Genomic DNA, 22,768 nt, shown 5'->3' with positions numbered 1-22,768 from the left:
TAGATGGAAAGATATATGTGCAAATGTATATGTAGCAGGGGGAGGGAGTGTTGGGACAGTGTTGGTCTGGTCCGCACTCAGTACTCCTTACAGCACCTGCAGCGGTGAAGATCGTCATATCTCTCCTCTGTGGGTACATAGTTCTCACGAGAAGTGAGGTCTAGCTGTATAATAGGTGAGCTTGAAGCAGAGCTAAAGAGAGAGAGACTTGATTCCACTGTAGACATGCAGATGGGTTGGGTCTGGGAGCAACTTTAAACATCATATTTGGGTTGTTTTATTGGTTAACGCATCATATGAAAGAGGATAGATGCTGCGGTAATTGTACTAATTGTACTCTAAGCAACATTTTGAAGGCATTGATCTGAAAGCATATACAATGCTGAGATACCTCAAGAGGATGTAGCGTTGATTAGGGATAAGCACTTGCCTATCAGGTGACAATGGAGGAGATGGGCAACAAAGTGAAAACGACATGGCTTGGGAACACCTTTCAGAATCTGGGGCCGGAAAGGTGAAGACTGGGCGAAAGCATGAGGTGGATTTTTAGGGCTTTCATTTTTTGTGGAATCCAGCAGAAAAGTATCCTGGAGGCATAGAGTCAGGTGAAGATAGAGTGGGAATTGTCATGGTCTCAGACTTTGGTTTTCATGCATATATACTGCTCAAAAAAATAAAGGGAACACTTAAACAACACATCCTAGATCTGAATGAAAGAAATAATCATATTAAATACTTTGTTCTTTACATAGTTGAATGTGCTGACAACAAAATCACACAAAAATAATCAATGGAAATCCAATTTATCAACCCATGGAGGTCTGGATTTGGAGTCACACTCAAAATTAAAGTGGAAAACCACACTACAGGCTGATCAAACTTTGATGTAATGTCCTTAAAACAAGTCAAAATGAGGCTCAGTAGTGTGTGTGGCCTCCACGTGCCTGTATGACCTCCCTACAATGCCTGGGCATGCTCCTGATGAGGTGGCGGATGGTCTCCTGAGGGATCTCCTCCCAGACCTGGACTAAAGCATCCGCCAACTCTTGGACAGTCTGTGGTGCAACGTGGCGTTGGTGGATGGAGCGAGACATGATGTCCCAGATGTGCTCAATTGGATTCAGGCTTCGGGAACGGGCGGGCCAGTCCATAGCATCAATGCCTTCCTCTTGCAGGAACTGCTGACACACTCCAGCCACATGAGGTCTAGCATTGTCTTGCATTAGGAGGAACCCAGGGCCAACCGCACCAGCATATGGTCTCACAAGGGGTCTGAGGATCTCATCTCGGTACCTAATGGCAGTCAGGCTACCTCTGGCGAGCACATGGAGGGCTGTGCGGCCCCCCAAAGAAATGCCACCCCACACCATGACTGACCCACCGCCAAACCGGTCATGCTGGAGGATGTTTCAGGCAGCAGAACGTTCTCCACGGCGTCTCCAGACTCTGTCATGTCTGTCACATGTGCTAAGTGTGAACCTGCTTTCATCTGTGAAGAGCACAGGGCGGCAGTGGCGAATTTGCCAATCTTGGTGTTCTCTGGCAAATGCTAAACGTCCTGCACCGTGTTGGGCTGTAAGCACAACCACCACCTGTGGACGTCGGGCCCTCATACCACCCTCATGGAGTCTGTTTCTGACCGTTTGAGCAGACACATGCACATTTGTGGCCTGCTGGAGGTCATTTTGCAGGGCTCTGGCAGTGCTCCTCCTGCTCCTCCTTGCACAAAGGCAGAGGTAGCGGTCCTGCTGCTGGGTTGTTGCCCTCCTACGGCCTCCTCCACGTCTCCTGATGTACTGGCCTGTCTCCTGGTAGCGCCTCCATGCTCTGGACACTACGCTGACAGACACAGCAAACCTTCTTACCACAGCTCGCATTGATGTGCCATCCTGGATGAGCTGCACTACCTGAGCCACTTGTGTGGGTTGTAGACTCCGTCTCATGCTACCACTAGAGTGAAAGCACCGCCAGCATTCAAGAGTGACCAAAACATCAGCCAGGAAGCATAGGAACTGAGAAGTGGTCTGTGGTCACCACCTGCAGAACCAGTCCTTTATTGGGGGTGTCTTGCTAATTGCCTATAATTTCCACCTGTTGTCTATTCCATTTGCACAACAGCATGTGAAATGTATTGTCAATCAGTGTTGCTTCCTAAGTGGACAGTTTGATTTCACAGAAGTGTGATTGACTTGGAGTTACATTGTGTTGTTTAAGTGTTCCCTTTATTTTTTTGAGCAGTGTATAACTTTGCATAGCTTATCACATTGTTAATACTGGTATGTTTTGTGTTTCTCGTTGCTTGCAAGTTTTCCACTCTTGTAGGAACCAGAATGAGAAAGTGGAGAAACTAAAAGCAGCTCAGCTGAAGTGGATGAAGTCACCAGCTTCAGCTGGAATGTCATTTTGTTGTGTGATGAGAGATGGAAATAAGATTGTGTGTGGTGTGATCATAGAACAGAGGCCATAAGTCTCGGAGTTTGAAAACCTCATGGAAAAAAGGTGAAAACCTGAACCAGGACCAGAGGTTCCCCGTCCGGTGATCCCAGGGGACCAGGTCTACATCCAAGTGTTCCGGAGGAAGTGGAACGAGCCAAGGTGAGAGGGTCCCTACGAAGTGGTCCTAGCAACACCAACAGCCGTCCAGGTGAAAGGAAGCACTACTGGTACCATCTAAACCACTGTACCAGAGTTCTGCAGGCGGTCGGCGAGCGACCATCGAGCCATGAGGAAGCAGAGGATACTGATACACCATGCAGGAGCCCGGAGGGAACGAAAGGAGAGGATGCTGATACACCAGGCAGGAGCCTGGAGGAAACAGAAGGAGAAGAGGACCAAGATGCAACTCCCAATAGACAACAGAAACTTTCTCCTGAATATCCAGAGAGTCCAGGGATGAGGAGGAGTGACATGCTTGTTGCTCCTGATGACATATCTACTCTGGCAGATATCCCTGACGGAGGCGCTGTCCAAGGGGACGGAGAAACAACGACAGGAGAATGGGAAGGAGACTTCCCTACCATCGACTTCTCTGCCCTCACATGGTCTTCCTAACAGACAGTGGAAACCAGGACAGATGAAGAAGAATAGCTTTGACAGCAATAGCAGCAAACCTAGAAGAAATGGTAAAAACACCTCCCACTAGCACTAGTACACCAACTAAGACAATGGCAGAAACACAAGAAAGTGGGTTGCTGCAGAAAATCTGGACATATGTTACCAACTGGGGTAGCCACAATGAAGAAACTACCCCAGAATCAAACACTGACCCAAAATTGAGAAAAGCAACAAAAAATGGCTGGTATAAATAAGTGGGCCAGCCCATGAATTGTAAACTGTGTAGCAAATCCCCATGACAGGTAAATTAATCGTACCTGAACCTGCGACGTTTAAGGTTTCTGCGACTGCCCCTTATGTTGGGATAAAGAATGTATTTAAAGTATACACATAGTATAACAGAATATAACCATGTACTCAATGTAAGAGTTGCTGAATGATAAATTATGTTAGACCTTCTGAATATCTGTTCGCTTAGACATGTATGTGACATAGGGTTTTCCGATTACAGGAGTCCACGGACCATGCCCTTAATCCTCTAACAGTTTTTTCACTTATAACCGATTAGTTGTTAGAGAGGTGTGTGTCTGTGAGGGAGGGCCATAATGTTTAGGTGTCATATTGAGAACGATGTTATAAGGGTGTATGAGGTTTAGTTGATTATTGTTTATGTTTTGGTTTTTCATATATTTTACATAACTGAGAACCTTGGGCAAGGCTAAGAAATGCATGCACATGCTTTTATACTGCATGTTAAAGGACAATTGGCTTGAGGATGGATCTTTTACTTCCTTCTAGCTATATGTGAAAGGAAATGTTTGGTCCTGACTCCCCAGTATGAATGAGAAAGTGAAGCAAAGGTTGATAAGGTGAAAGGGAGGCAGATTGTTTCCTAAGCAACATAGAAGGTTCTTCCCTTCTCACTTGTACTGGACAAACGTTTGGGACTTAGTAAGTCCTATTGGGGTGATATATTGAGAATTTTCCAGTACATGTGTGCACATTATACATCTTAGAGTGGTAAGCAGAATAAGTGCACTCTATATGTGTGTCTAGGTCATTAGGCTAAGGGAAGCCATTACCTAGTCCCATGAGGTTCATTAGAAATGCACTCTATATGTGTGTCTAAGTCATTAGGCTAAGGGAAGCCATTACCTAGTCCCGTGAGGTTCATTAGACGTGCATTAGGAGCATATGTTTGTATTACTTAAGCACCATTAGTATCTGTTTATTTTTGTATCATTACTATGGTTACACCACCAATAGAATCTATGCCCTAATATCTGTGCCAATAAGAAAATGGAAACCAAGCTAAAATAGGTGCAAGGCAAAAATATAATTTTGGCTAAATGCCAAAGGGGATGAATCATTAACATAAAGAGGTGTTACTATGTGGGTGACGTAAGGATGAAAACTGTATAAAACGTGTGTGCCGAGGCTGGAAAGTCAGTTGGTCCATGTGGCAGCTCGGCTTGTTACTTTGTAATAAAGTATATTTGAATTCACAAGTTCCGGTATCTAAGAAATATGAATGAGTGAATATTTCCACGACAACCCCTCATTTCCAACCGTACAAACAGCCTCCCTGAGCCCCAATACTTCCTGAAACATCTCTCCACTGTTAATATTTTTCTAAAACAAAAATTCAACCCTAAGGCATGCAGAGACCATCCCTTTAAATAACATCACTGGGTTTGAGTGAATGGAATGCCATCAAACACATGGAAACCATGTGTTTAGCGTACTTGATACCCTTTCACAAATTCCACTCCAGCCATTACCACGAGCCTGTTCTCCCCAATTAAGGTGCCATGAACCTCCTGTGACATGGAACAACAGATAGTCCCCCCCAAAAAACGTAAAGGAAGTTTGTTCTGAAGTGTCATGTCATTACATTTTTTTGACATGTATTTAACCCCTTATTCATCCATTCATCTTTTAAATTGGTAACGGGGGACCTTCAAACAAGTCTTGGGGGCATCCAAGAGCAAAATAACCAACATGTACGTGTTCGTGAGAGTCTCGCCTCTCCACAGAGGGGTCACATTAGTGTGTTGCCCAAAGTATTTGGATGCTACAGACAGAAGTTTGCAGATCGGCTGTACCTACTTCAGACTCCAAGATGCTTGTGGAGAACATCATTGTGTTCGTGAGAGTCTCGTCTTTCCATAGAGGGGTCATAATAGTTTGTAGGCCAAACTGTGCAGACACTACAGACGATTTTGTGAGAAGACCGATTTTCGGGATGTCTCATGATCTGACAAAAACCGCACTAGCTTAGTCACCTTTCACCGCAGATGCGGAAGTGCGACATCAGTGGATGCGGTGGATTGAGACTGATCCAATGCAAAAAACTGCATTGTTATGGGGATTTTTTTAATGCTAATTACATTTCCGCAGGGTCGCTCAAGTCCCCTTTTTTGGGCAGGTGACTCAAAGCTGCCCGTCTACAGCTTAGGGGCAGCTCCTCCCCCTTATGCAACACTCAAAACAAGTCCTGTCCAATAATTACCCAGAACTTGTTATAAAAATCCACAGGTAAACCGTCGACCCCCGGGGCGAGGCCAGGGGCCATCTGAGAGACAGCAGCCGACAGTTTGTGAAAAGCCAGGGAAATGTCAATTTCCTGCACTAACCCTACCAAAGGTGGTTACTCTCACCCTACCCCAACCACCTTCACCCACGTATACTGATTTCAGGTGGGATACTTAGTTCTCCATGTGTCCACTAGATTGAACTGATACAGAACATCTTTCAACATCCCTGCTGAGCCCGAATGCAGCTCCTCGCTCTTCCTGTCTTTAGTAAAGTCAATGGAACAGTTCCAATCTCCCCCAACACAAAGGGAAACGGAAAAGGGAAAGGGGGATACCTAGTCAGTTGTACAACTTAATGACTTCAACTGAAGTGTGGAACAGTGGATTAACTGCCTTGCTCCAGGGCAGAATTTTTACCTTGTCAGCTCGGGGATTCGATCCAGCAACATTTCGGTTACTGGCTCAACGCTCTAAGCACCTCGTCTAATGCTAAGTGTACAAGCTCCTGCCTTAGACACACAAAAAGGAGCCCCCTCTCCTGCCCTGTACGAGGTGCATACACATTTATGAAAGCAAAGGTCATTGATTTTGGCTCTAACCACTAACAATCAATCTACCCTTACATAACTCCTTTGAAGAAAGAATTTTGACACCCAGGCCCAGGGAAAAAAGCACTCATACCCCTGCACTAAGATTTATGCCATGGCTCAGCACATGTACACCCTTCCACCAGACGCCCCAATCCACTTCATTAATCACATCACTGTGGGTCTCTTGAAAAAAAATCACATTTAAATGTTTTTGTTTTACATATTCCCACAGCAACCCCCTCTTTCCCCCATCTCTGCCGCCCTTCATGTTAAGGGAACCTAACTGTAAAATCTCCATGAGAGGTGGTAAGGACAACACCAAAATCAGAACCAGTAGACAAACTCATCAAGCCGCCATGCTATTAAAAGCCTATCCATTTAAGCAGATTCTGAAGACATTCCCATATGTGACCCATTTCTTCAGCCTAAACCTCTTCCTGGGCAAGAGGACTCTAAACTACTCATTGTTCATTGTGTGTTGTACTGACCGTACACACCTTCCTGGATCAGGAAAATAAGACTCCAAAGGAACCTTATTTTTCCATTTAGTCTACATCAGAAACCGTATGCTGTATACTGGGCCATAGGCCTGACTGGCTGTCAGCTCTAGATCCAATGAGCCATCTGAAAAGGAGGCCCCCTCGTCCTCCTTCGACTCACTGGGGAGGAGACCTCTTGACTCCTCCTCCAGTGGCACGGTACCTTCCTCCTCCCCCCTGTCTGAACCGCCCCCCCAGGGCCCTTTTTCTTCCTCTGTGTGTTACCCTCCTCAGCCCAACCAGTTCACTTACCATTCACCACAGACCCACCTTCTGTTCCTTCAGCAACCTGCCTCTACTCATTTTGCACAGCTGCAACCCCACTCAACTCCACAAGCCAACTAGCAGTGGTGTAAAGTACTTAAGTAAAAATATTTTAAGTCGTTTTTTGGAGGATCTGTACTTTACTATTTATATTTTTGACGACTTTTACTCTACTATATTCTTAAGAAAATAATGTTCTTTCTACTCCCTACATTTTCCCTGTCACCCAAAAGTACTTGTTACATTTTGAATGCTTAGCAGGACAGGAAAATCGTTCAATTCACACACTTAAAGAGAAAATCCCTGGTCATCCCTACTGCATCTGATGTCGCAGACTCACTAAACACAAATGCTTTGTTTGTAAATTATGTCTGAGTGTTGGAGTGTGCCCCTGGCAATCTGTAAACAAAAAAATGTGTGCTTTCTGGTTTGCTTAACATAATGAATTTGAAAGTATTATTATTATTTACTTTTACTTTTGATACTTAAGTATATTTAAAATCAAATACTTTTAGACTTTAACTCAAGTAATATTTTACTGGGTGACTTTCACTTTTACTTGAGTCCTTTTCTATTAAGTTATCTTTACTTTTACTCAATTATGACAATTGGGTACTTCTTCCACCACTGCCCACTAGCTCCCGCCCCCACATCTTTCTCCATGGCCTGCGGTACCCCCTCCAGTAGCCTGCCCCACAGCAGAGCTAACTCCAGCCTCTGCCCCCTGCGTCCTAGCCCCCGTTGCCGACTGGTCGGGCTTGTCTGCACTAGCACTCTCTCTCTGGACCTTATGTGGGCACGCAAACTTATTGTGCCCTAAGTCCCCAGACTCAAAACACTGCAAACTATCTGTGCTAGCAAACAATGTGTACCACCCCTCCCCCTGCTTAACCTTAAAGTGTACATTTACAGTTGAAGTCGGAAGTTTACATACACTTAGGTTGGAGTCATTAAAACTAGTTAAAACTTCTTATGGCTAGGCGTCCCGCTAGTGGAACAACTTCCGGTGAAATTGGAGGGCGCGCAATTCAAATAAATAATCATAAAAATTATGGATATTAAACATGTAGGTACATACAAGTGTCTTATATCGGTTGAAAGCTTAAATTCTTGTTAATCTAACTGCACTGTCCAATTTAAACCTGCACAGGTTTCATAAATTCACAAATAGCAATTAAATATTCACTTAGTTTTTGATAATCTTCCTCTGATTTGTCATCTAAAGGGTCCCAGCTATAATATGTACTGTCATTTTGTTAGATAAAATCCTTCTTTATATCCCAAAAAGTCTGTTAGTTGGCGCCATCGAATTGAGTAATCCACTCGTTCAAAATGCAGAGAAAGGAATCCAAAAATCTACCGCTTAACTTTGTTAAAACAAGTCAAAATACATTTCTATTGACTCTTCAGATACCCTAAAATATAATCAAACTATAAAATGTCATAAGGAAAGAAGTATGTTCAATAGGAAACTGATATTAGCAGGTATGTCTTGTCTTCATCGCGCGCCCAAACAAGAATTTCCAATAGTGTGTCCCAGTACTAAAACTCATATTTCTTACTCCTTTTGAAAGAAACAAGCCTGAAACCTTGAACATAGAGTGCTGACACCCTGTGGAAGCCATAGGAATTGCATACTGGGAGCTAGATTTCATTATTTCCCTATACTTTCCATTGTAAGATCATGGGCCCTCAAAAAAATAATTCAGGTTGGTTTTTCATTGGATTTTCTCCTACCATATCTATTGCGTTAGAGTCTCCTAAAATATTTTCACATATCTACAAACTTCAAAGTTTCTTTCCAATGTTACCAATTATATGCATATCCTGGCTTCAGGGCCTGAGCAACAGGCAGTTTACTTTGGGCACGTCAGTCAGACGGAAATTGAGAAAAAAGGACCCGAGCCCTAGCAAGTTTTAATAAAGTATAGTTTTGGCAAGTCGGTTAGGACATCTAATTTGTGCATGACAAAAGTAGTTTTTCAAACAATTGTTTACAGACAGATTATTTCACTTATAATTCACTGGATCACAATTCCAGTGGGTCATAAGTTTACATACACTAAGTTGACTGTGCCTTTAAACAGCTTGGAAAATTCCAGAAAATGATGTCATGGCTTTAGATGCTTCTGATAGGGTAATTGACATCATTTGAGTCAATTGGAGGTGTCACTGTGGATGTATTTCAAGGCCTACCTTGAAACTCAGTGCCTCTTTGCTTGACATCATGCGAAAATCAAAAGAAATCAGCCAAGACCTCAGAAAACAAATTGTATATCTCCACAAGTCTGGTTCATCCTTGGGAACAATTTCCAAATGCCTGAAGGTACCACGTTTATTGGTACAAACAATAGTACGCAAGTATCAACACCATGGGACCACACAGCCATCATACCACTCAGGAAGGAGACACGTTCTGTCTCCTAGAGATGAACGTACTTTGGTGCAAAAAGTGCAACTCAATCCCAGAACAACGGCAAAGGACCTTGTGAAGATGCTGGAGGAAACAGGTACAAAAGTATCTATATCCACAGTAAAACGAGTCCTAACTCGAAATCACCTGAAAGGCCTCTCAGCAAGGAAGAAGCTACTGCTCCAAAACCGCCATAGAAAAGCCAGACTACGGTTTGCAACTGCACATGGGGACAAAGATCGTACTTTTTGGAGAAATGTACTATTGTCTGATGAAACAAAAATAGAACTGTTTGGCCATAATGACCATCGTTATGTTTGGAGGAAAAAGGGGGATGCTTGCAAGCTGAAGAACACCATCCCAATCGTGAAGCATGGGGGTGGCAGCATCATGTTGTGGGGGTGCTTTGCTTCAGGAGGGACTGGTGCACTTCACAAAATAGATGGCATCATGAGGAAGGAAAATGATGTGGATATATTGAAGCAAGATTTCAAGACATCAGTCAGGAAGTTAAAGCTTGGGTGTTCCAAATGGACAATGACCCCATGCGTACTTCCAAAGTTTTGGCAAAATGGCTTAAGGACAACAAAGTCAAGGTATTGGAGTGGCCATCACAACGCCCTGACCTCAATCCCATGGAACATTTGTGGGCAGAACTGAAAAAGCATGTGTCGAGCAAGGAGGCCTACAAATCTGACTCAGTTACACTAGCTCTGTCAGTAGGAATGGGCCAAAATTCACCCAACTTATTGTGGGAACCCAAAACGTTAAACAATTTAAAGGCAATGCTACCAAATACTAATTGAGTGTATGTCAACTTCTGACCCACTGGGAATGTGATGAAAGAAATATAAGCTGAAATAAATCATTCTCTCTACTTTTATTCTGACATTTCACGTTCTTAAAATAAAGTGGTGATCCTAACTGACCTAAGACAGGGAATTTTTACTAGGATTAAATGTCAGGAATTGTGAAAAACTGAGTTGAAATGTATTTGGCTAAGGTGTATGTAAACATTCGACTTCAACTTTATCTGCTGTTCTGCGAGAGTCAACATGTTTAGCGATTCCGCTTGGCACCCAGCCGAGAGCACACGAAAACCACTTGCAAACTTACCAAAACGAATCAACTCCTTGGGATCTGTTCGTCCATGTTAAACGGAGGGAGATTAGATACCACTACTCTTGTCGACAGGGTCAAAAGAGGTGAAATCGTCACCAACACAACCCTAACAAAAATCCCTTTTTCATGAACACAACCACCGCCTTGTTCATTCTGGATGCAGAGTGTGCACAGTATGTTCTGTTCCCACCTGTTTGCCGACCATGAGCAAAACTTCTTCCACTTTGACACCATTCTCCAGAACGAACCTGAAGCCATTCCAAAGCGACAGCATTTCTTCCCCACTCAGCTGAGATGCCGTTGCAGCCACCATGACTCCCAACCCAAAATAAACTAACCCTACACCCCCAACTGTAAATGATAAACAGTGGAAATCAATCGACAAACGATGCGTTAACCCTCCACCATGGAAAAATAAAATATCAAGAGCTAAAAGTAAAGAAAAAGGAATAGTAACCATCCTCACGACCCACCACACCCTCACACAAGCAACTACCGCAAGAGAGAGGGCGAGAGAGAAGGAGAGAGAGAGAGAGAAAGAGAGAGCGAGCGAGAGATAGACGGAGGGGAGACTGGGAGAGATGAGAAAGGGGAGGAGAGAGGGAGGAGGAGAAAGAGAGAGGCAAGAAAGAGAGACAGGGCAAGAAGAGGGAGAGAGATAAGATCATGTCTGCCTGTGTTATTGATTGGCAATACTGACATAAATCAAATTACAACCCAAACGTCGTGGGTTCAATCCCTGCGACCACCTTTCCTACTTTCACTATCTATCCTGCGTACCGCTCTGTTTCTGTAGTGTCTGAATATTCAACAAAAATACGAAAGGAGGGTAGAATTCATATCTGTCATTTAAAAAAAAGAAGTAAGATTTAACCCCCATCCCCTGTGTATGTGGAGTGGGGGTGGCCAGGAGGGGGATTGTCTGTGAGTGAGAGGAGGGTGAGATATTTAAGGTAAACAAAATGGCCAAAAATGCGGAGAGACAAAAACGCACACTTACTCTATGAAGTAGACCTCTTCTTTCTCAGTGTAGGCCATCTCCCAGTTGTCGGGTAGAGGTCCCAGTTCCTCCTCATCTCCTTTGGGGAGTTTGGGGGGCGATTTGGGGGGTTCCCGCTCGGGGGACTCCTCTCCCTCTGTGGGGGGCTCAGTGAAGGGAGGAGGCAGGGTGAGGACATCCATCATAGAAACCTCCTCAGACACGTCCGTGCTCTTGTCCTCATGCTCGCTTGACTCTGTAGAGAAGATAGAGAGAATCAAATGCAGAGAGCTGTTTTAAAGCTCAGCACTTTATATACAGTTGAAGTCAGAAGTTTACATACACCTTAGCCAAATACATTTCAACTTAGTTTTTCACAATTCCTGACATTTAATCCTAGTAAACATTCCTGTCTTAGGTCAGCCAGGATCACCATTTTATTTTAAGAATGTGAAATGTCAGAATAATAGTAGAGAGAATGATTTGTTTCAGCTTTTATTTCTTTCATCACATTCCCAGTGGGTCAGAAGTTGACATACACTCAATTAGTATTTGGTAGCATTGCCTTTAAATACATTAACGTTTTGGGTAGCCTTCCACAAGGTTCCCACAATAAGTTGGGTGAATTTTGGCCCATTCGTACTGACAGAGCTGGTGTAACTGAGTCAGGTTTGTAGGCCTCCTTGCTCGGCACACTCTTTTTCATTTCTGCCCACAAATTATCTATAGAATTCAGATCAGGGCTTTGTGATGGCCACTCCAATACCTTGACTTTGTTGTCCTTAAGCCATTTTCCCACAACTTTAGAAGTATGCTTGGGGTCATTGTCCATTTGGATGACCCATTTGAGACCAAGCTTTAACTTCCTGACTGATATCTTGAGATGTTGCTTCAACATATCCACATCATTTTCCTTCCTCATGACGCCATCTCCTGATGTCCCTCCTGTAGCAATTGTTGGAAAAATTACTTGTGTCATGCACAAAGTAGATGTCCTAACCGACTTGCCAAAACAATAGTTTGTTAACAAGAAATTTGTGGTGTGGTTGAAAACGAGTTTTAATGACTCCAACCTATGTGTATGTAAACTTCTGACTTCAACTGTAGTATGGTCTTCTGTCATCCATCTCACAGGGATTTTTCTGCCATTGAAATCCTTGTGTGGGCCACCTAAGCTTTCTTTGGGGTCGCATAAGTCCAAATAGTAGAAAATATTAGTATTTTTTTTATAATAAATATACTATATACTGTGACCCGTTTCAAGAATAATAGGCTTATGTCACACGTCATTACTTCACAGGAGAAGCACAAATGTTTTGATTGTTCGTTTTTTTATTAAATCCCCACATTTTTTGGGGGGGGGCCTCCCAAGTGACGCAGTAGTCTAAGGCACTGCATCACAGTGCTTGAGGCATCACTACAGACCCGGGTTCAATCCCAGGCTGTGTCACAACCGGCTGTGACCGGTAGTCTCATAGGGCGGCACACAATTGTCCCAGCGTTGTCCGGGTTAGGGGAGTGTTTGGCCAGAGGGGGCTTTACTTGGCTCATTGAGCTCTAGCAACTCCTTGTGGCAGGCCGGGTGCCTGCAGGCTGACCTCGCTCATCAGTTGAAAGGTGTTTAGTCTGACACATTGGTGCAGCGGGCATCCAGGTTAAGTTGGCGGGTGTTAAGAAGCACGGTTTGACGGGTCATGTTTCGGAGGATGCATGACTTGACCTTCACCTCTCCCGAGCTATTATACGTTTCTAATATAGTCAGAAAGTCGTTTGCATTGTGAGTTAAAGCATACTGTTACATGTATGATCTATGTAGGAGCTCTAGAAAGAGGGCAGAGTTCCTAAGTTGGAATTCCAAGTTTATCAACTTTCAAAGCAGAATTACTTTCCCATTGTTCCTCAACTGCAGTTTACCATTTTCTACTTTTATTCAATGTAAAAAACACAATTTCAAATTGTGCTACATAGGACTGAATCCAGGTGGTGAGTCACATATATACACTGAACAAAAATATAAATGCAACATGTAAAGAGTTGGTCCATTGAGCTGAAATAAAAGATCCAGGAAACTTTCCAGAAGCACAAAAATCTTATTTCTCAAAAAGAAAATCCACTAATGTGTTTACATTCCTGTTAGTGAGCATTTCTCTATTGCCAAGATAATCCATCCACCTGACAGGTGTGGCATATCAAGAAGCTGATCAAACAGTATGATCATTACACAGATGCACCTTGTGCCGGAGACAATAAAAAGCCACTCTAAAATGTGTAGTTTTGTCACACAACTCAATGCCACAGATGTCTCAAGTTTTGAGGGAGCGTGCAATTGGCATGCAGACTGCAGGAATGTCCACCAAAGCTGTGGTCAGAGAATCGACTGTTAGAAAAATTATCTTAAGCCACCTTCAACGTCTTTTTATAGAATTTGGCAGTACGTCCACCTGGCCTCACAACCGCAAACCATGTGTAACCATGCAAGCCCAGCTTCTTCACTTGCGGGATCATCTGAAACCAGCCACCCGGGCAGCTGATGAAACTTTGGGTTTGCACAACCAAAGAATTTCTGACCAAACTGTCAAAAACCATCTCAGGGAAGCTCATCAGTGTGCTCGTCGTCCTCACCAGGGTCTGGCCTGACTGCAGTTTGGCGTCGTAACCAACTTCAGTGGGCAAATGCTCACCTTCGATGGCCACTGGCACGCTGGAGAAGTGTGCGGTTCACAGATGAATCCCGGTTTCAACTGTACCGGGCAGTTGGCAGACAGAAATAACCTAGAAATAATACTTAAAAAATGTAAAACTCTTTGTAAAATCAATGGCAATAGATGGTTCATCATTGCCTTCACTGGATAAAAAATGGTGTGCTGTTTACTTGGACAGGCTTTTGGTTGATGGAATTCTGATCCTGTGGATTCAGATGCCAAGTTTCCCAGTGAGATCTGGATACTGAGGACCAAAGGTTTTTTAGCATAAAGGACGATATCCATTTCCTTTCTTATGTTTCCCACTCCCCAAGTGGTAAATGACTGACATCTACACTGATTGAAGTGGATGTAACAAGTGACATCAATAAGAGATCATAGCTTAAAACTGGATTCACCTGGTCAGACTATGTCATGGATAGAGCAGGTGTATATACAAAAATTGGGATGGAAAAACAGTTTCAGTGTAAACTTAAATGACTAAAACCAGATAAAGTATGTAGAAAAGATAATGGACCTATACACACTCACCAGACAGTTAGGTACACCACCTCATTCACGAAAATGTGTTGCTCCTACAGACAGTGAGTCATGTGGCTGTGGCCTCCTATATAAAGCAGGCAGACAGGCATCAAGGCATTCAATTACTGTTCGATTGAATGGGTAAAACGAGTGACCTAAGCGACTTTGAGGGTGGCATGACCGTCAGTGCCAGGTGCGCCAGATCCACTATCTAAGAAACGGCCGACCTCTTCGGCTTTCCACATATGACATTGTCTAGGGTTTACAGAGAATGGTGCGAGAAACAAAAAACATCTAGTCAGCAGCAGTCCTCTGGGTAAAAACAGCTTGTTGATGACAGAGGTCGAAGGAGAATGGCAAGAATCGCACAAGCTAACAGGTTGGCCACAAACAGACAAATAACGGCCTAGTACAACAGTGGTGTGCAGAAAGGCATCTCGGTATGCACAACTCATCGATCCTTGTCACGAATGGGCTATTGCAGCAGACGACCACACCAGGTTCCACACCTCTCAGCTAAAAACAAGAAAAAGCGACTCCAGTGGGCACGCGATCACCAACACTCAACAAATGAGGAGTGGAAAAACATTGCCTGGTCTGACAAATTCTGGTTCCTGTTTTGTCATTCTTATGGCAGATTTAGGATTTGTCATAAGTAGCAGGAGTCCATAGACCCATCCTGCCTGGTGTCAACTGTACAGGCTGTTGGCGGTGGTGTACCGCCGTCCAATCTGCAGTAACTGCGTGATGCCATCGCATCAGCATGGACCAACATCCCTGTGAAACATTTCCAACTTGTAGAATCCATGCCCCGAATAATTCAGGCTGTTCTGGAGGCAAAGGGGGGTTCAACCCGGTAATAGATGTGTGTACCTAATAAACTGGCCACTTAGTGTATTTAAAAATATATATATAATCTTTGAGAACTAACAATCACCAAAATAAAAGATAGACAGTCAGGGAGGTTAAAATTCCAAAAACAATTAATTTAGCAATGTAGATTTTATTATTATTTTTTAGCAAAAGAACACTGCATTAGCCATGGCAAAATTGAGAATTGCAGCCAACTAGCTTTGAAACTGCAACATTTTGTCTCAGCTCCATGACAGAATATGTTGAATTGCAGGATATTAGCTTTAAAACTGCAAACATTTCAGCTCCATGGAGAAATGTGCATAATTTCAAGACAATGGCAAAACAATTTGCACATTTCTCTACACCACCAATATGGGGTCCTCCAAATGTTATATAAAACTCAGCCACGTAGATGGGCCGACTGTGCTCACTGCCACGCCCCCAACCACCTAAGCCCATTTTTGATCCAGAAAACCCTGCCTAAGTCTGGATAGTCGCATCGGTCAGATTCTAACTTGAGATCTGCTAACTTCAGAAGTCTGGCATTGACATTGGTGGCGTTCCTGCCTGAGTACATTGCAGACATTACATCAAACATTTAGCAGATGTTACCGCGGGTGTAGCGAAATGCTTATGTTCCTAGCTCCAACAGTGCAGTAATACCTGACAATACAAAACAATACCCACAAATGCCAAAAATACAAAGAAAGGAAAAATTAGGACGAGCAGAGTTGGGAATACAAATACACCACCGTTCAAAAGTTTGGGGTCACTTAGGAATTTCCTTGTTTTTGAAAGAAAAGCAATTTTTTTGTCCATTAAAATCACATCAAATTGATCCGAAATACATGGAGACATTGTTAATGTTGTAAATGACTATTGTAGTTGAAACGGCTGATTTGGTATGGAATATCTACATAGCTGTACAAAGGCCCATTATCAGCAACCATCACTCCTGTATTCCAATGGCATGTTCTGTTAGCTAATCCAAGCTTATCATTTTAAAAGGCTAATTGATCATTAGAAAACCCTTTTGCATTTATGTTAGCACAGATGAAAACTGTTGTTCTGATTAAAGAAGCAATACAACTGGCCTTCTTTAGACTAATTGAGTGTCTGGAGCATCAGCATTTGTGGGTTCGATTACAGGCTCAAAATGGCCAGAAACAAAGAACTTTCTTCTGAAACTCGTCAGTCAATTCTTGTTCTGAGAAATGAAGTCTATTCCATGCGAGAAATTGCCAAGAAACTGAAGATCTCGTATAACGCTGTGTACTACTCCCTTCACAGAACAGCGCAAACTGGCTCTTACGATTATTTATTATTTATTTCATTTCGATGATCATTGCAGAATAAGTTACTCAACTTTTCTGACTGTGATGGTTTCATACTCGTGAAATAGCCAATAGGCCTACAAGTTAGGATATGCTACCATTCGTCCCATCTCTCATTTAATTGGACCCACTTCACAGTATTAAATAAATAAGCTACCGGTATTTAGAGTATTTTGTTCTATGCTATCCGACCCGAAGCGCAGTTTTACAGTAGAACAGAGGGTTCATCTTTTCCATTGACGTTTATAGGCTATGTCTGAATACTGTAATGTAAAATTTCTCAAGCAGCCTAGACAATATTTCATTTATAAACATAATACATACACTGAGTATACAAACATTAAAAACACCTGCTCTTTCCATGACATAGACTAATGAGGTGAATCCAGGTGAAATCCACTTCAATCAGTGTAGATGAAGGGGAAGAAACAGTTTAAAGAATGATTTTTAAGCCTTGAGACAATTGAGAAATTGATTGTGAATGTGTACCATTCAGAGGGTGAATGGGTGAGACCAAAAATGTAAGTGCATTTGAACAGGGTATGGTAGTAGGTGCCAGGCGCACCGGTTTGTGTTAAAAACTGCAATGCTGCTGGGTTTTTCACACTCCACAGTTTCCCATGTGTATCAAGAATGGTCCACAACACAAAGGACATTCAGCCAACTCGATACAACTGTGGAAAGCATTGGAGTCAACATGGGCCAGCAATCCTGTGGAACGCTTTCGACCACTTGTAGAGTCCATGCCCCAACGATGAATTTAGGCTGTTCTGGCACTGTTCTGAGGGGAAAAGGGTAGGGGGATGCAACTCAATAATATTTGGTATACTCAGTGTATATCATAACCATTGCACCTTTTGTGGCCATGATTAGTTCATGTTACCGAAATAGCCATACAACAAATTACAATGCGCATCTCTCTTTTCAATTTCTAGTTTTTGCTCTATGCATCCTAAAGGGAGTGCGGGTGATAAGATACAGTAGAATTTAACAGGTGAACAGACAGTTGATATAATGCATTGAAGATTGTAGACTACCACAGTAAGTAGGTCTACTGTAGGCTAGTTTACAATGTATCGAGCAGTGCAGCATATTAAGTTCAGGAGAAAATAAATGCAAAACATTACTGAATTCAAATAAACTATTTACAGGTCCACAACAATGTGCAACTGTTTTTGTGTTTTAGAAATGGGCATATACAGCAAACGGCATTGCAAAATGTAACATTTTGCTACCACCTCCAAAGACATTTGATCAAGTTCACCATTAAAACCTTTAAGGAGCTGACACTTTTTTCAAATTTCATCTAAAATGACATACCCAAATCTAACTTCCTGTAGCTCAGGACCTGAAGCAAGGATATGCATATTCTTGATACCATTTGAAAGGAAACACTTTGAAGTTTGTGGAAATGTAAAATGAATGTAGGAGAATATAACACATTAGATCTGGTAAAAGATAATACAAAACAAAAAACGTGTTTGGATTTTTTTTTTTTTATCATCTTTGAAATGCAAGAGAAAGGCCATAACTTCATATTGCAGTTTAGGGGCAATTTAGATTTTGGCCAGTAGATGGCAGCAGTGTGTGTGCAAAGTTTTAGACTGATCCAGTGAAGCATTGCAATACTGCACAGTATTTTGTATCAAGTCTGCCCAAATGTGCCGAATTGGTCAATTGATACATGTTAAAGTACATAAGTACAGAGAACATAACAATAAATAATGAAACATTTGTTTACACACTCCCAGGAAGATTATTAGCTTATACACTAACTTTCACACATCTAGATGGCCGGGGGTGACGGGTGTGGAGACAGACACAGCAGGGGTTCAAACTGTAGTTCCTGTATTTGAATATAAAAATTGATTTTATCAAACAAAAGTATGCAACATTTTATCTCTGGGACCCTCAGGATGACAAATCAGAGCAAGATTGCTGAATGTAAGTACATTATTTACCTTCAGAGGTGAATATATCAAACCAGTTGCGGTGTTAAAAGTTTTTTGTTGTTGTGCACTCTCCTCAAACAATAGCATGGTATTTTTTCACTGTAGTAGCTACTGTAAATTGGACAGTGCAGTTAGATTAACAATCAGTTAAACTTCCTGCCCATACAAGACATGTCTATGTCCTGGAAAGTTTGCTGTTACTTACAATGTCATTCTAGTTACATTAGCGCATGTTAGCATCAACCGTCCCGGTATAGGGACACCGATCCCATAGAGGTTTTAATACTTTTGATATACTGTCTTGGTCTAATTCCAATACTTCCAAAGTATACAGCAAATAAGGACGTTATTTTCACCATGCAATGTAAATGAGGGGCGTTATTCAGGGGGAGTTATAATGGCCGTTCATGCCACGGGTCTGATTTATAACAGGAAACATGCATATGTATGGCTGCACCAAGTTTATAAATCTCAATATTTGTGTGCGTGCGCTGTTTTTCCAGAAATAGCGCACGTAGATATTTAGTGTAAAATTTACATAACGGTTATAAATGAATCCCCATGGCAGGGTACTGGGCGGAGGCCGGCTAGTGGTGACTGTTTAACAGTCTGATGGCCTGGAGATAGAAGCTGTTTTTCAGTCTCTCGGTCCCAGCTTTGATGCACCTTTACTGTCTCAGCCTTCTAGATAGTAGCTGGGTTAACAGGCTCAGGTGGGTGAGGTCCTTGATGATCATCAACATATGGTTTTGCACCATGTCATCGACTGCACAGTAGGGCATCAGATTTTTATATCATAAGATGTGGTTAGCTGATGTTAAACAACTATCGATGTGTTGTGAGGTCTGGCAGGCATCTGCAATGTAGTCAGGCAAGGAACGCCAGCATTGTTGAATGATCTCAACTCTGAATTGGCCCCTTTTGTGTAAATTGGATAGAGTTTCCTAGAGAAAACTACTTCCCTGTTGCTTAATGCTGAACAAAGAAGAACACAGCTCTAGTGGTCTTTTCACACTCTCTTAAGTGTCCCACAGAACAGATAGGGGATACATGAACACACAGAATACATTACCGGTCTTGAAAACACACACTGTAGTCCTACATGGCGCTCAACAAAGGCCTTCTAACATCAATGTATTATGAACGCGTCTATATTAGGTTTTGAGCCAGCAATGCATGTTAAAGTGAGTTTTTCGCCTTTTCATGTCTCAGTCAATACTCCATATTAAGGAATGATATTTGGCACAGCGATTGAGATCTCAATTCCCTAAATGGTCAGAAGATGGCGCCCCACAATCTGCTCGCTAGTTTTCTTGCTGGAAGAATGTATAGAAAATGTGCATTCTCCCATCTAAAATGAAATTTAAGAAAATCAACAAATTGTCAACGGTGACACTCGAATGACCGACAAAGATTACATAACAGAAGTGCCTTACGTTTGAATATCCAAGAAAGGTGTTGTTTCTCTACTATCTTTTACAGCAAAGAATGAAGGTAAGCTAACTAAATTCATTAAATTACATGGAGGCTATTTCATTTTTGTTGAAGGAGAAACAGAAACAGATAGAATTAGGATTACAGATCACACAGTCGAATTCAAGGTGAGAAATGCAGCATGCCCTCATCGGAAATCTATATGTTCTAATATGTTCTATGTACCGATCTGTGATGCAAAACTGAAACCTCGTCACTCTCTCCTCTACTAGCAACAGTAGTTAGCTACACAGGTTTTTAGCCATCTAGCTAACGTTATATCCCAACTACATTGACGCTCAGTATATATTTTTTCTCAGCCATATCTAAGCCATATTCAAAATTGAATTCAAAATAGATTATTGAAATTTAACTGATTCATAAGTTGATGTTGTAACGTCAGTTGCTAGCGGGCTCCCGGGTTCACATCTCGTCTGAACAGCCCACTTATGGCACAAGTATGCTAGCTGGCTAGCTAACTCGTTGTACAACATTGACCCTCAACATACTTCTTTTGTTCAGTTATCTCAGCCATAGTCACAATTAAATTCAAGGCAGATTAACTATTTAACAGGCATGAGCTCAGAACGACTACAAATGTTAACTTTGTTGAATCTAACCAATCTCTCCACCGTATGTGGCTAGCTAGTTCGCTACATTAGCTAATTAAAACAATTCTTTAAAATGACATATAATTGCATAATGCAGCGACTGTCTATTTTTTACCTTGATCATCGGTATTAGCTACTCTTTGGCCATATCTCCAATATTATTTGGAGTCTCATCACAAAATCATACATATAAGTGTCCAGGCAATGTTGTTCTGCACTAAGATGGCTGTTGACTGATGTTGCAGCATCTTAGTCTGATTTATCCAGACTTTCTGGCAATTGTGTAATCAGGGCTGGTTCCAGGAATAAGTGACATAAGAGGTCGCTTAGGGCCCCCTGGCCGGTAGGGAGCCCGACCCAAAACATATATTTTTGTGGGGTCTCAACTTACTATTTTATTTTATAATCAATACAAAACATACATATACAAACAACAACATCATACATCATCATGCCCAAAAATAAACACTGTAATTTCGTTAGTTATGCTACAACTTTCCCTCCATCTTGTGCCGGCCACTAGGTAGTTAGTCTAGCCAGTTATCTAAACTTGAAGTAATCATGGCTGACTACCAATTGGGCACGTGCCCAGGAGCCCTGACCTCCAGGAGTACCAGTAAATAATCTGTCTATGTGCCCTTGAACAAGGCACTTAACCCTAATTGCTCCTATATGTTGAACTGGATAAAAGCATCTGCTAAATGACTAAAATGTCAAATTTAGGTGAGGGGCCCCAAGACCAAATCTCACTTAGGGCCCCCAAAAGGCTAGAGCCGCCCCTGTGTATAATTCTTAAAGAACAGCTATTGAAATGCAAGCAAGAGATGATGAGACCAGTTACAGAAATTATTACAATACCAAACATAAGAAAACATAATATTTCACTCAAGTCAAACTTACCAGCATGATTGTAATACAGTCATCAGTACTATTCATATTAACCTACTCAACCTCCTCAGCACAAACAAGAATATGAAATGAACGAATCACACATTGTTAAATGTGGTAGCTGCAAGCTGTCTGTGTTTACATCCCTCTCAGTCCAATAACCAAAGACAGCTATAGTAGAAGGAGAAAAGTGACAAAAGAAAATGGTGGGGGGACTAGGTGGATGTTCAGATCTACTGGAGTGTTACCCTCCTGTAGCTTATCAAACAGCTAGTTATTAGAATCAGGTGCACTAGATTAGGGTTGTAGAAAACCTACAAGACTGTATCTCTCCAGGAGAGCCCTGTATCAGATCAAGCAGGATCTTGTGTATTGATTCCATCTTCTTATGGTCATCCTCATTGTGGTACTCGGGGGCATGATTGGTGTCACACTTTTTCAGCCCCAGCTAACACACCTGATTAAACCAATTGCATTCCGAGAACTAGAGTTCCCAATCTCTAGGATAGACTGTCACCATGATCACCTGAAAAACATAAATAGCGTCACGATTACTTTGTTTGCAAATTGGAGCAACACTGAAACTTTTTTTAAACGACAAATAAAGCAAACCGGTACACATAACAAACATCCATTAAAGTATAGTCAATGTGTTCACAGAGTTGGATCATGTCTACATACAGTGTGGTTGCTAGGGAGAGGTGACATGGGGAATGTGATTAGTCTAGATAAAACAGCGTTTCTTATTCCCGGTCCTGGGGACCCAAAGGGGTGCACATTTTTTGTTTTTGCCCTAGCACAGAAATTATCCACATATCATCTATTGTTGATGATTTTAATCAGGTGTGTAGTGCTAATGCAAAAACGGTATATATTCCTTCACTGTCCCTGTCCCACACATACAGAAATGTGGTTGAGCAAGCAGAGCATGGT

General features: G+C 42.2%; 1 protein-coding gene across 8 annotated transcripts in view; it reads right to left on the bottom strand.

Annotated features, from left to right (window-relative positions):
* The window catches only part of LOC115152405 (membrane-associated guanylate kinase, WW and PDZ domain-containing protein 2), a 325,515-nt gene that overhangs the window by 131,189 nt on the left and 171,558 nt on the right, over window positions 1-22,768 (bottom strand). For all 8 annotated transcript variants that reach the window (XM_029697255.1, XM_029697256.1, XM_029697257.1 and 5 more), the window contains exon 5: window positions 11,520-11,754. In XM_029697255.1, the coding sequence (XP_029553115.1) occupies window positions 11,520-11,754 (235 nt within the window). The remainder of the gene's footprint in view (window positions 1-11,519; window positions 11,755-22,768) is intronic.

This window comes from Salmo trutta, chromosome 17, assembly GCF_901001165.1.
Source record: "Salmo trutta chromosome 17, fSalTru1.1, whole genome shotgun sequence".
Taxonomy (NCBI): domain Eukaryota; kingdom Metazoa; phylum Chordata; class Actinopteri; order Salmoniformes; family Salmonidae; genus Salmo; species Salmo trutta.
The sequence above is the reverse complement of the archived record's forward strand: the minus strand, read 5'-3'. Positions and strand labels throughout refer to the sequence as shown.